The sequence below is a fragment of the Bombina bombina genome, chromosome 1, assembly GCF_027579735.1.
Source record: "Bombina bombina isolate aBomBom1 chromosome 1, aBomBom1.pri, whole genome shotgun sequence".
Classification (NCBI taxonomy): domain Eukaryota; kingdom Metazoa; phylum Chordata; class Amphibia; order Anura; family Bombinatoridae; genus Bombina; species Bombina bombina.
In genome coordinates this window covers 608,867,839-608,882,308 of record NC_069499.1, presented here as the reverse complement: position 1 = coordinate 608,882,308, position 14,470 = coordinate 608,867,839, and the positions used below count along the sequence as shown (strand labels likewise).

General features: G+C 38.2%; 1 protein-coding gene across 2 annotated transcripts; it reads left to right on the top strand.

Moving 5' to 3' along the window:
- Positions 1 to 3,447: 3,447 nt before the first annotated feature.
- Positions 3,448 to 14,304, top strand: LOC128639005 (threonylcarbamoyl-AMP synthase-like). 2 transcript variants are annotated; one of them, XM_053691146.1, is made up of 8 exons: positions 3,448 to 3,541; positions 6,941 to 7,033; positions 8,184 to 8,295; positions 9,663 to 9,857; positions 10,525 to 10,687; positions 12,771 to 12,936; positions 13,510 to 13,604; positions 13,794 to 14,304. In XM_053691146.1, exons 3-8 carry the CDS (start codon positions 8,275 to 8,277, stop codon positions 13,883 to 13,885), a joined length of 732 nt encoding a protein of 243 aa, XP_053547121.1. In that variant the 5' UTR covers positions 3,448 to 3,541; positions 6,941 to 7,033; positions 8,184 to 8,274; the 3' UTR covers positions 13,886 to 14,304. The 2 variants fall into 2 exon arrangements, with proteins under 2 accessions (XP_053547121.1, XP_053547122.1); XM_053691147.1 differs by lacking the exon at positions 3,448 to 3,541 and adding an exon at positions 6,031 to 6,077.
- The last annotated feature ends 166 nt before the right edge of the window (positions 14,305 to 14,470 follow it).

Sequence of the window (14,470 nt, the reverse complement as noted above, 5' to 3'; positions counted from 1 at the left end):
TAATTTTTATATAATAAACACCGTAAAACAGTAAAACCCACCACCCACACAACCAATCCCCCAAATAAAATCCTAATCTAAAAAAACCTAAGCTCCCCATTTTCCCTGAAAAGGGCATTTCGATGGGCATTGCCCTTAAAAGGGCATTTAGCTCTATTGCTGCCCGAAGCCCTAACCTAAAAATAAAACCCACCCAATACACCCTTAAAAAATCCTAACACTAACCCCAGAAGATTCACTTACAGTTTTGAAGATCCGACATCCATCCTCCAAGTAGCCGGCAGAAGTCTTCATTCAAGCGGCCAAAGTTTTCCTCCAAGCCTGCAGAAGTCTTCACCCAGACGGCATCTTCTATCTTCATCCATCCAGCGCGGAGCATCCTCTTCAATCGACAGCTTCTTCGGAATGAAGGTTCCTTTAAATGACATCATCCAAGATGGCGTCCCTTAGATTCCGATTGGCTGATAGAATTCTATCAGCCAATCGGAATTAAGGTTGAAAAAATCCTATTGGCTGTTGCAATCAGCCAATAGGATTGAGCTGGCATTCTATTGGCTGATTGGAACAGCCAATAGAATGTGAGCTCAATCCTATTGGCTGATAGGATCAGCCAATAGGATTGAAGTTTAATCCTAAGGGCTATTTGTAGTTTATTGTAGGTTAGGGTTTTTTTTATTTTGGGGGGCTTTTTTATTTTAATAGGGCCCTTAGATTAGGTGTAATTAGTTTAAATCTTTGATAATTTCTTTTTTATTTTATGTAATTTACGGCTAGATTACGAGTTTTGCGTTAGAGGCTATGCGGTGCTAATGGGCAGTTTATGCTCATGGCTCACTTACAGACAGCGCTGGTATTACGTGTAAACCCGGCGTTAACCGCAAAAAAGTAAGCGTAGAGCAAAATTTTGCTCAACATCTCACCTCAATACCAGCGCTGCTTACGTTAGCGGTAAATTACAATAAACTATATTAAATTAATAATTAATCTACCCTAACTTTTATACTAAAATTACAATAAACTATATTAAATTAATATTTAATCTACCCTAACTTTTATACTAAAATTACAATAAACTACAAATTAAATTAACTATATTATATATTTAAACACCTAACCCTACTCAAATAATTAAAATCTACACTAAAAAATTACTACACTATAGGAATCAATGGGGGAGAGCCGGCTGAAAAAAAACCTAACACCTGCAAAAAAGCAGCGTTTAGCTCCTAACACAGCCCCATTGATTCCTATGGGGAAAATACATTTATGTCTACACCTAACACCCTAACATAAACCCGGAGTCTAAATACCCCTAATCTTACACTTAATAGGTGTAATTAGTTTTTTGTAATTTAGTAATTTTTTACTGTAGATTTTAATTATTTGAGTAGGGTTAGGTGTTTAAATATATAATATAGTTAATTTAATTTGTAATTTATTGTAATTTTAGTATAAAAGTTAGGGTAGATTAATTATTAATTTAATATAGTTTATTGTAATTTTAGTATAAAAGTTAGGGTAGGTTAATTATTCATTTAATATAGTTTAATGTGATTTTAAAGGTAAGTTTAAATTTATTATAAGATAGGGATGAGTTAATATTTAATATAAAGTTAGCGGGTTTAGGGGTTAATAGGTTAATTTAGTTTATGGCAATGTGGGGGGCTGGTGGTTTAGGGGTTAATAACTTTATTTAGTTGCGGTGGGCTCCGGGAGCGGCGGGATAGGGGCCTTTGAACCCATCCAGCAAGATGAAGAGGAAGCAGCTTTGGAGGATCTTTTTTTATTTTCTGTAATGATAGTTTTTATATTTTTTGTAATGTTTTTTTTTTTCAGTAATGGTAGTTTTTTTTTTCTAATGGTAGGTTTTTTATTTTTATGTAATGGTAGTTATTTTGTGTAATGTTTGTTTTTGTGTAATGTTAGGTTTTTCTAAGGTAAGATTTTTAGGGTAGTTAGGATTTTTTTAGTTAAAGGATTACTTTCTGTTATAATGTTTAAGCTAAACAACTAACATATTAAAGTTAATAAACATTAATTAAAACCTACTGACCTATATTTTCTCCAAAACGAAGTTTCATAGTGTTCTAAAAGTTATATCTTTTATTCACCGATGATGTCACGTTATCCTGCCCACTATTTTCAGCACTGCATGTTCAAAATACTTAAACCAATGAAATTGTGTTTAAAGTGCCATTTTGAAACCTAGGTATTGTAAATGGATTGGTACAGAGCAAAGGATACCCACGGAGTGGGTTTGGAAAACAATTAAATTTGCAGACAAGATTTCTGATATACGGTAGAGATATGTTAATGAAATGCTATTGATAAAAAGCGTATTTGGGGTAGTTAGTTAGTAACAGGCATAGAAAATATTTACTTACAGTGGCCCTTTAATTTTAGGGGTGTTTTAATTTGGGTTAACTTAGGGGGTGTTAGGGTAGGGGGTTTAGATGTTAGTTTATAACTTTGCGTTGTAGGGTGATGGCAGTTTAGGGGTTAATAGTTTATTTAGGTAGTTTTCGATGTGGTGGCATGGTGGTTTAGGGTTTAATAGTATTACTTAGTGTTTGCGATGTGGGGGGATGGCAGTTTAGGGGTTAATAGTATTATTTTGTGTTTGTGATGTGGGGAGATGGCGGTTTAATGGATAATAATAAAATTTAGTGTTTGCGATGTGGGGGAATGGCGGTTTAGGGGTTAATAGTATTATTTATGAGTGTAAGTGTACTTTGTAATGTATTTTTGCTCTGTTTTGTGCAACTTTTTCTTTTTGGAAACCAGTTTACCACAGTTTCGCAGCACTTGTAATATCAGTGGAATAAAAATGGCTCGCAAAATTGAGATTGCTCTAGGGCACTGTATGTATTTGTTTTATGACCCTGGGGAAAGTCTCCTAAAGGGTGATGGGGAACCGAGACGTGGACTCCTTGCCCAATGTGCTTAGAGGGATTTGGCTGCACCTCACTGACGAAGCACAAATGATCATCTGGGGTTGCCATTTCCCTTGCTGATAGGAGAATTGCTGGGTATTTCGGGATTGGACTGACCTTCTTAGGTAGGATGAAACTAATATACAATTATACATCTGTAAAGTTCTCCTCTGAGAAAAGCGCAATTGGGCATAAAGAAGCCGCTACCAGGTGGTAACTATGACAGAAAAAGCCACTGAGCTTGTTCATATCTGGCAGATTGTGTCTCTTTCAGTATGTATTTGCATTTTATTTCTTCACCATGGTCTAACTAGTTGCAGTTGAAATAATTTAGTTTCATAATAATTAAGCTAATGTACCAATCTATTCTAAATAAAATGTTTATTACCATTAAAATGAATTGTAGAGGTGACAAAAGAAAGGTATGAGGAAGACACATTCTCAGGGAGAAGGAAATACAGAATCAAATAGCAGTGAAAGGGAGAGACCAGAAATAGATTAAACATATGAGCAACTCCTCCCGTCAGCCAACATGTATTTAAGCTGCTACCCATAGCAATATTAATATTAGGACAGAGATATACAGTCTCAGAGCTGCAGTATAGCAGGTAAGTCAAAATAAGTGCTGGGGGGGATTTTAAAAAGTACTCTTGCTGTCATACATGTAAATATGCAACTAAGGGCCATATTACAAGTGGAGCGCAAATTTACGCTCCCACTTGAGCGTTAATTGCGCTAGAAGTAAGCTTTTTGTGCACGTCAGATTGCGCTCATATTATGAGTTGAAAGTAGACTGTTTTCATTCACATGCTACCCCGACAAGTGCAAAAAGCTAGAATATTGCGTGCATAAGAGCTGAATGCTTTTCAGGGCAATGGGTCATTTAGTTTTGTTTTTTTAGTTAAAGGGACATTAAACCCAAATGTTTTCTTTCATGATTTAGATAGAGAATAAAATTCTAAACATCATTCCAATTTACTTCTATTATCTAATTTGCTTCATTTGTTAGATATCCTTTGTTTAAGAAATAGCAATGCACATGGGTGAGCCAATCACACGAGGCATCTATGTGCAGCCACCAATCAGCAGCTTCTGAGCCTATCTAGATATGCTTTTCAGCAAAGGATATCAAGAAAATTAAGCAAATTAGATAATAGAAGTACATTAGAAAGTTATTTAAAATTGCATGCTCTTTCTAAATCATGAAAGAAAAAATTTGGGTTTAATGTCCCTTTAAGTTTTATTTATTTTGAGAATGTGGGGGGTTGTAATGTTAGAGGGGATAGTGGTTTTTTGCACAAAAAGAGCTGATCGCTTTAGGGCAATGCCCTACAAAAGGCCCTATTGGTAGTTTATTTTTAGAATAGGTTTTTTTTAAGGGATATTAGAATATGATTCATTTTTTGGTAATAAAGAGTAAAACACAGAGGCGCCAACATGGCCTAATATCGCCAGAAAAATATAAAGCACAGCAACACAGATGAGTAGGATACTCACAAACAAAAAGCACCCAGCTGGTGCATATGTAGCAGGCTGAAACTTTTGCAGTGGTCCAGCTCACTGTGTCCTTGGCACAAAGGCAGTTGGAAATCTTCAGAAGGCCCAGATATTATATACCTAAATGAGCAAGAGAAAACAAACCAACATGGCCAAATATCATCTGGACAAGGATAGTAGGACCCAGAGTAATTGAACTTACAAGATAGTCTGCACCTGAGGGTGCAAATTCAGCAAGCTGGAACCATAATGTCGCCCAGTAGACTACTGCAAAGGCAATCCTCAGCAAAAACCAGGAACAAATATGTAGTTTTCACATATAGTGATAAACCACACAATAGCAAGTGTATAAAATATTTAAAAACTTTATTAATACAGCGACGCGTTTCTCAGCCTACTCAGGGCTGTTTCATCAGGCTATAAACAAACATTGTGATACACTTGCTATTTAACAGATAATCTATAACATAGGGAACTGATGTGATTGGTTGAGCAATTAACAATTAACAGACCGCACCCATAACACATTTCATGAATGTGGTTGCTTAGTAACAGTTATATACACAAATAGGTCAGGTAATGTCAAACATGTGTTAACTGATTCATAAAAAATGATAACAATGACCACAAATATAAACTGCAGTTGGCTCATAACATTTTGATAAACCCCACAGTGAACATAAATAAAAACTTAATTAAGAACAATTTTAAAAATATTCAATAGATAGCCCCTAATGTAAACAATTCTATGAATTAAAATTATATATTTAGTACAAGTACAAAAAGCATTTATTATGCCATCATAATATAAACATCCTATTAATCTAAATGTGTAGTAAATATATATGCCTAATAGACTCAGTTTGTAAACTAACCTCATTCCTGTCAAGTATGAAAAAAGGTTTGAGAGAGAATTGATACTAAGTATCATAGGTATTTACTTATGGTTTCTATGCATATTCATATAAGATCTGATGTTAGCGTTGTTGTCTAGCTCAAATATTGTGCAGTTTATATTTGTGGTCATTGTTATCATTTTTTATGAATCAGTTAACACATGTTTGACATTACCTGACCTATTTGTGTATATAACTGTTACTAAGCAACCACATTCATGAAATGTGTTATGGGTGCGGTCTGTTAATTGTTAATTGCTCAACCAATCACATCAGTTCCCTATGTTATAGATTATCTGTTAAATAGCAAGTGTATCACAATGTTTGTTTATAGCCTGATGAAATAGCCCTGAGTAGGCTGAGAAACGCGTCGCTGTATTAATAAAGTTTTTAAATATTTTATACACTTGCTATTGTGTGGTTTATCACTATATGTGAAAACTACATATTTGTTCCTGGTTTTTGCTGAGGATTGCCTTTGCAGTAGTCTACTGGGCGACATTATGGTTCCAGCTTGCTGAATTTGCACCCTCAGGTGCAGACTATCTTGTAAATTCAATTACTCTGGGTCCTACTATCCTTGTCCAGATGATATTTGGCCATGTTGGTTTGTTTTCTCTTGCTCATTTAGGTATATAATATCTGGGCCTTCTGAAGATTTCCAACTGCCTTTGTGCCAAGGACACAGTGAGCTGGACCACTGCAAAAGTTTCAGCCTGCTACATATGCACCAGCTGGGTGCTTTTTGTTTGTGAGTATCCTACTCATCTGTGTTGCTGTGCTTTATATTTTTCTGGCGATATTAGGCCATGTTGGCGCCTCTGTGTTTTACTCTTTTTCAGATTTTGTACATCAGGATTGCCATCCTTTGACAGAGTGCTGCCTTTACCTTTGGATCATCAAGGATATATTGACTTTTATTTTTATCTTTTGTAAACAACTTGTATCTTCCATTTTTTAGGTTCGCTGGTATTGGGTTTTATTTTATTGCAATTCATCTATATTTTATGTTTTATATTAACTGTATTCGGTATTGTCATTTGATTATTTCAATTTAGTATACTTTTGTATGACCACATAATAAGAAATATTTACCAGTATATCTCACTTATCGTTGTGAATCTTCACAATAAGGAAGCGCCCCCTAAGGGCGTGATGTGTTAGTAGTTCACATCACTCTCTCTATACATTTTTTGGTAATGGTAGTTTTTTTTAATTTTATGTAATGGTAGGTTTATTTGCGTAATGTTAGTTTTTTTTCTAAAGGTAAGATTAGGTTTTTATTTAAAATACAGCATATCTCTAAATACATATATACACGTATAAATACATAAATACATATATACACGTATAAATACATATGTATACATATATAGACATATAAATATACATACATATCCATCTTTAGACATGTATATGTAAGTATCTCAATGTTAAAGCCATTTGCCTGCCTTTTTTTCCCAACACATGAGACCTTATATCTTTGAGTCCTTATAACTTTGTGTGCAATATTTTTTTTTAATAATTTTTATTAGACAGTGTTATTATGAGTGTAACTATAATTTGTAATGTATTTTTGATGTGTTTTGTGCAACTTTTTTCTTTGCGAAACAGTTAACCAGAGCTCTGAAGTCACTGTAATCATTCTAGAATAAATCGCAATTGCACTCAAGCGATCGTGTTTACTTTCAACTCATAATAACAGCGGTAAGTCCGACAAACGACTGTGATAAACCTCTTAACATTTGCCCTCCACTTAAAATCTGGCCCTAAATGTTAATAATACAGTGACTATACATTTCTGTGAAGAAATATATATGTTGTATGAGAATTATATACATGCTGTACTGGGGTAAATGTTACGCAGTTTATTTATAAAGTAATCTGGGACCATATCTTGACTGCTATGCATGATAGGTTAAAGAGACAGTCTACTCCAAAATATTATTTGTTTACAAAGATAGGTAATTGTTTTTATTAGCCATTCCCCAGTTTTGCATAACCAACACTGCTATATTAATACACTTTTTATCTCTGTGATTACCTAGGGGTCGATTTATCAAAGGCTTCACCACCCTACGACTCCAGGTTCTCACAAGGGAACCTGCAGTCCATATTTATGAAGCTTCCCTAACCTCTTTTCTTGTCATCTTAGGTGGAGAATTTCAATCTCTCTGGTTTGGTCCGACCGGGAGATTGCCAGATCCTGCCCGCGCATGATTGGCTGTGCGCGAGCAGGGGGGGTTGAACAAGATCGCAAAATAGCGTTCTTGTGCAATGCTTAAATCCGGCAGCGGAATTCAGCCCATCAGAGGCGAGCTGCGGCAGACAGGGGCGCATATGTATGCCTTTGTCCGCCGTAGCTTGATAAATCTACCCCCTTGTATCTAAGAATCTGCAGACTGCCCCCTTATCTCATTTCTTTTGACAGACATGCATTTTAGCCAATCAGTGATGACAGGAGTGAGCACAATGTTATCTATATGGCACACGTGAACTAGCGCTATCTAACTGTGAATAAACTGTCAAAATGCACTGAGATAAGAGGCCCTTGTTCCCCTTGTTTCCCCACAAGCCTTCAGGCTTGCCGGAAACAGCAGTTATAAAGCAGCGTTCTAAAGACCGCTGCTCCATAACTTGTCCGCTGCCTCTGAGACTACGGTCTTCAATCTGCCCGATCCTATACAATTGGCTGCAAATCTATTTATTTTTACCTTTTTATTCTACTGAAATATAATTTTGAATTAAATGAGATTTTTAGATGATTTGATGTCAGCTGTACCACTTTACATACAAAATGTACTGTGTTATATGGAGCCATGTTAGAAACATCACTTATATACAGTATTTCCCACAGCGTTACTGTTCTATCGCTCTTTGACACCCACTGCCTCTATTTTCTTCTGTGGTCTTTGGAAAACAACATACTCAATACGGAGCTGATCAGCATGGAACCCACCATCTATAAGGTAAATATAGAACTATACAAATATGTGCATACAAACATTGAGGCATATTTAACAAATGTCTGTCGGACCTGATCCGAGAGTGCGGATCAGGTCCGACAGACATCGCTGAATGCGGAGAGCAATACGCTCTCCATATTCAGCATTGCACCAGCAGCTCACAAGAGCTGCTGGTGCAACTCCGCCCCCTGCAGACTTGCGGCCAATGGGCCACCAGCAGGGAGGTGTCAATCAACCTGATCGTACTCGATCGGGTTGAATTGTGGCGATTCCTGTACGCCTCATCAGAGCAGGCGGACAGGGTTATGGAGCAGCGCTCTTTGTGAGCTTGATAAATAGGCCCCATAGACTGGTGCCAACCATTTGAAAACAAATATGCACACATGTGATAGCTGGTTACAATCAATAGATAGATATTTTATGTGCATAAAGTGAAAGTCAATCCTAGAGTTTTTGAAACGCTAGGCCTGACTATTAAAGCAAATAAAGGGGACTTTCATTCATGAAGTATAAGATACTTCATGTAGAAAGCTCCTTTATTTGTTTTAATCGATCGCCATTCTTAGCCGCTACAGCAGCCCACGGCAAAAAAAATGTTTTGCTAAGAGGTGACATTTCCACCTCTTACCCAATAGCCGTGCGGTAAATCCGGCTCCCAAGGGCGCCAAGAGAGATTTACCACACGGCTATTGGCTAAGAGGTGAAAATGTCACCTCTCAAGCCAAACAACAATCTGCCGTGGGCTGCCTGAGCAGCTACGAATGGCGATCACTTGAAACAAATAAAGAAGCTTTCTACATTAAGGGGTCAATTTATTAAAGTCTGGCAGACATGATACGCTGTAGCGTATGATGTCCGCCAGACATTGCTGAATGCGGACAGCATACACTGTCCGTATTCAGCATTGCTTAAGCAGTTCTAGTGTACTGCTTGTGCAATACCACCCCCTGCAGATTCGCGGCAGGGCGTGTCAATCAGCCCGATTGTATAGGATCGGGCGGATTGCTGTATGCAGCCTCAGAGGTGGCCTATGAGTTAAGAAGCAGTGCAGAAACAGGGTGAATTGACCCAATTCGTCCAATAATAAATTGACCCTTAGTATATTATACTTCATGAATGACAGCCCTCTTTATTTGTTTCAATAGTCAATCCTTGCGCAAGGATTGACTTTCACTTAAGTTATTTTGCCACTAAAACATTTGTATGCCTTTCCAACATTCCTAAATTATTTTGATATTTTATATTTTCATATTATTGTAATACCTTATGGAAGATCCAACCAGTCATTTTAAGAGAATTAATAGATGTACCAAACTTTCAGCATATGTCAGGGTGACTTTACTGACTGTATCTAACTCATTTGGCTATAGAAGCAAGAGTCAGCTAAGAGTGATGATGTTCCTGAGTCGTGCCTTTTACCTCACTCTCACCGTACCAGCAGCGTGAGGAGCATTGCACAGATACTGGAGGGAGGAGGAGTGTGTGGAATTCCCACTGACACTGTGTACGCTCTTGCTGCTTCCTGTAAACACCCAGATGCTATCAGCAGGATCTATACCATAAAGGTGAGATAGCATTTTGCATTGAGTTACAAATGTAATTTCCTTTTAACAGGTTCCTACACTGAATATTTTGGAGAGGGAGGTACTTGCAAACATTTAGTTAACGACAGGGTGCTATATGTAGCAGATATAGTTGTATATTGGATACGAGTTAAATGAAGATATTCAATTAAAACACTGAGAAAATGTTATAGGGAGAGGCTACAGGTTATACTGATAGGGAGTTTTAGGAAGCACGTCTTGACCTTGAGATAAAAAGGAACAATTATAATATCATATTGAGGATGAAGTATAAGTTATATGCTAAGGATGTTATAAGAAGACATTATTTTCTTTGAAAATTATTTATAGGATGTCATATTTATGTTACATTTAAAAGGAACTACAGGGAACAATTATAGGTTCATACTGGGGTCTTTATAGGGGTTAAATATTAAAAGTCACAGAGAATTGTTATGGGTTCTCTTCAAGGATTTATATGGGGTTTTCAAAGAACCAAATTGAGGGAGGGATATGTGGAAAATCTATATAATATAATCACTGTGAAAAGACGTAAGCAGCAATTATCTCACTTTGAAAACAAGTTGCACAGGTCAGTTATAGACACATGGAAGATATAGGAAACATATGACTGATATTGCACTGACCTTTTGTACCGCGCAAATTCTAGGAACGACCATCAGAGAAGCCCATCTGTATTTGCATCTCTAACTTGGAACAGCTGAGAGCAATTGAACCTCCATTCAGTCCCCTCCTCTGGAGGTTCATGGACATGGTCTACCCAGGGGGCATTAGCTGCATTGTACCAAAAGGAGACTGGCTGGAAAGGCTAGGTAAGCAATAACAATAGCCCATAAAAGATATCAACTCACAAAAATACAGCAAACACTACAGATATACAGGTGTCACTTACATACTCCATGTACCAAATGTACATAAGATCATATCCTCTTGCTCATTTAAGTTAGTGTTCCGGTATATAGATCTGTCTTTGATTTATCTAAATAGCATTAATTATATGATGCCAGAGACTGGGGTAGAGAAAACAAAGGGAGTGACATGTCATGGTAAGGTGGGGAAAAAAGTGACAATCAAAAGGTGTAAAGAAATTACTGGCCACTTGAGAGAGTTAGAATGCATAACAAAGAAGCAGGTAAATTTGTAAAGGGACAAGGAATTCCAGAACCATAAGAAAGGTCACATTCTGCACTTACATTGTTAAGGATTATTTGTTTATATCAGACTATTCCTAAAGCCCGTTCACACGGGCCATTTTTTGCAGTACAGCGGTCCCACCCCTTGCGCTCTCTCCCTCCCCCTCTCTTTTGCTCTCTCTCTCCCTCTCTTTTGCCCTCTCTCTCTCCCCTCTCTTTTGCGCTCTCTCCCCCTCTCTTTTGAGCTCTCTCTCCCCCTCTCTTTTGCGCTCTCTCTCTCCCCCTCTCTTTTGCACTCTCTCTCTCCCCCCTCTCTTTTGCGCTCTCTCTCTCCCCCCTCTCTTTTGTACTCTCTCTCCCCCCTCTCTTTTGCACTCTCCCCCACTCTCTTTTGCGCTCTCTCCCCCCCTCTCTTTTGCGCTCTCTCTCTTCCCCTCTCTTTTGCTCTCTCTCTCTCCCCCCTTTCTTTTGCTCTCTCTCTCCCCTCTCTTTTGCTCTCTCTCTCCATCCCTCTCTTTTGCTCTCTCACTCTATCTCTCTCTCCCCTCTCTTTGGCTCTCCCCCCCCCCTCTCTCTCTCTCTCTCTCTCTCTCTCTCCCCCCTCTCTCTATCTCCCCCTCTCTCTCCCCCCCCTCTCTCTCTCTCACCCCCTCTCCCCCCTTCTCCTCTCTCTCTCTCTCTCTCTCTCTCTCTCTCTCTCTCTCTCTCTCTCTCTCTCTCTCTCTCTCTCTCTCTCTCTCTCTCTCTCTCTCTCCCTTCTCTATCTCCCCCCTCTCTCTCTCCCCCTCTCTCTCCCCCCTCTCTCTCTCCCCCACTCTCTCTCCCCTCTCTCTCTCCCACTCTCCCTCCCCCCCCCCCTCTCTCTCTCTCTCTCTCTCTCTCTCTCCCCTCTCTTTCTCTCCCCTCTCTCTCTCCCCCCCCCTCTCTCTCTCCTCCCCTCTCTCTCCTCTCTCTCACCTCTCTCTCTCCCCCTCTCTCTCCCCCCTCTCTCTTTCCCTCTCTCTCCCCCCTCTCTCCCCCCCTCTCTCTCCCCCCTCTCTTTTCCCCTCTCTCATTCCCCCCTCTCTCTCCCCCCTCACTCCCCCTCTCTCTCTCTCCCCCCTCTCTCTCTCCCCCCTCTCTCTCTCTCCCCCCTCTCTCTCTCCCCCCTCTGCCCCCCCCCTCTCCCCCATCTCTCTCCCCCTCCCCCCCCTCTCTCTGTCCCCCCCTCTCTCCCCTCCTCTCTCTCCATCCCTCTCTCTCCTCCCTCTCTCTCTCCCCCTCTCTTCTTTTGCTCTCTCTCCCCCTTTTCTTTTACTCTCTCTCCCCCTCTCTTGCTCTTTCCCCTCTCTTATCCTATTTTTAGCCCATCTCTTTTGTTCTGTCCCCCTCTTTCTATCTCTCCCCCCTCTCTATCTCTCTCTCCTCTATATCGCGTGCGTGACCGTGCTTGCCCCCACCCCCTTCGCGCCCGACCACACCCCCTTCACACCCGGCCATGCCCCCCACTCACGCCCGACCACACCCAATTCTGCCCGCATCACAGATCAGGTAGGGACTCTAAGGCCAGGTGTGTTTGTCCTCGTGCTGTCTCTACTGCGCATGACAGCTTTGGACAAACACACTTGGCCTTTTATATTATAGGATTGTAATGAGCCACAGAGTTCCATAAATCCAGCTTTTTATACTTATTTTAATTGTGATGTCTAAAAGATAATAACTGTCTGCTATGTGACTTGAAGGTAGCGGAATTTGCCTCTCACCTTTTCTATTTATTTTGAAGGTGTAGGTGTAGCTTACGACAAAGTTGGGACACAGGACAACATCATGATACGGGTTCCAGACCACACAGTTACTGCTCACTTAACAGACATGACAGGACCCCTAGCCATTACTTCAGCTAATCCAAGCGGGGAGATTGACAGCACCCACCATGACATGGTCATAACGTGAGTAGTAAAATACAGTATGACCACTTATGTCACACACATAATATGGATGGACACCACAAAGCCAGAGTTATCACAAATATTCTTTAGTAGCAGAAAATTGGAGACATATACACAATGATTATGAGGGCAGCACCCACCTTGCATCATGTGTAACTAATATAAAGGTTTATTAGAAATGTTTAAAATACACTTTGGTTCTTGCTATGTGCTGATATGTCATTGGCATTAGTACACTTTTAGAAATCATCAAACACTAGCACTCAGCAGTTAAAAATATACCGTTTATCTGCATAACTACATATGATTTCTTGTCAGAATTAAAACATTGTTATCCTCATCTGATCTATATACAGTTTTATACAAATAAATTATGTATTTTAACTAGGGAATGCCAAGGTTTGGTTAATGATTTATTTTGTGGCAATCTATATCATTCTGATGCCCATGGGATTTTAATCTTTTGGCAGAAGTAATTAGCAGTAGTGTGACAGAGCATGGTGGGTGGTAATTTGAGATGTAATACAATGGTACATTTTGAGTCTTATTAACAATAAATTCTGTACTTTTCAGGCGCTTGAGTCACAAGTTAGATGCTGTTCTCTGTGATGGATATTCCAACGAACTTGTGGGGTCCACTGTAGTAAACTGTACAAAGATGGATGAAGGTAAGTACTATATATATATATATATATATATATATATATATATATATATATATATATATATATATATATATATATATATATATATATAAAATTATACATATATAAATAAAATATATACATTAGTAATTCAGATCATTTGAATTAAGTCTTTTAATTCTCATTATAATTATTTCTCTCATCTATTCTTAGGCTCTGTCACAATACTGCGTGAAGGCTGTGTGCCCGCAGCAAAGATCATGCAGCTGTTTGAATGTGCAAAAAACACACAAGATGTGCTATAAGCCAATGGAAAACCATTATCCAGAAGTTCGGGATTCTAAAATGGTTGCTTGGTATCATTATTCGAAGTCAGGATTTGAAAGATTATTGTAAAAAAAAAAAAAACATGAAAAGAAAAATAGCTTTATTTTTCCAACTGTCTAAAAGGATTAATTTATTTATTTTTGTTGTCTGTAAACTATAATTATTTGATAGCAGAATACTAAATTTATATGAATGATATAAATGTATTATTATGTTGATATATTGAATGTTTTCTGATAAATACAGTGATAATTTATGTATTATGATATGGTGCTAGATGAAAATATATTAGCAGAATAATTACATTTCAGCAGTTTATTCTTGCAAGTGTATTTTCAGATTTTTTTTATTATTTAATGTACTGTACATTGAAAAAATAAATCAGTTTTCATTTTCATTATAGTGTGGACTAATTTAATTTTTAAACTTAAATCAAGCTAAGCTTAAATGGACAAACACTAAATAATTGCTAGGTAGAATGATTTCATTTAAAGAAAATATTAGTCTGAGAATAACATGTGGATGTTTTTTTAAGTTTCATTAGCTGTTTAAATATTAACAAA

Excerpts from the sequence above, each read along its gene's own strand:
- LOC128639005 (XM_053691146.1), top strand. The coding sequence starts at position 8,275 with ATGGAACCCACCATCTATAAG. Across the intron at positions 10,688-12,770 it reads AGACTGGCTGGAAAGGCTAG|GTGTAGGTGTAGCTTACGAC; the intron begins GTAAGCAATAAC and ends TTTATTTTGAAG. Across the intron at positions 13,605-13,793 it reads CTGTACAAAGATGGATGAAG|GCTCTGTCACAATACTGCGT; the intron begins GTAAGTACTATA and ends ATCTATTCTTAG.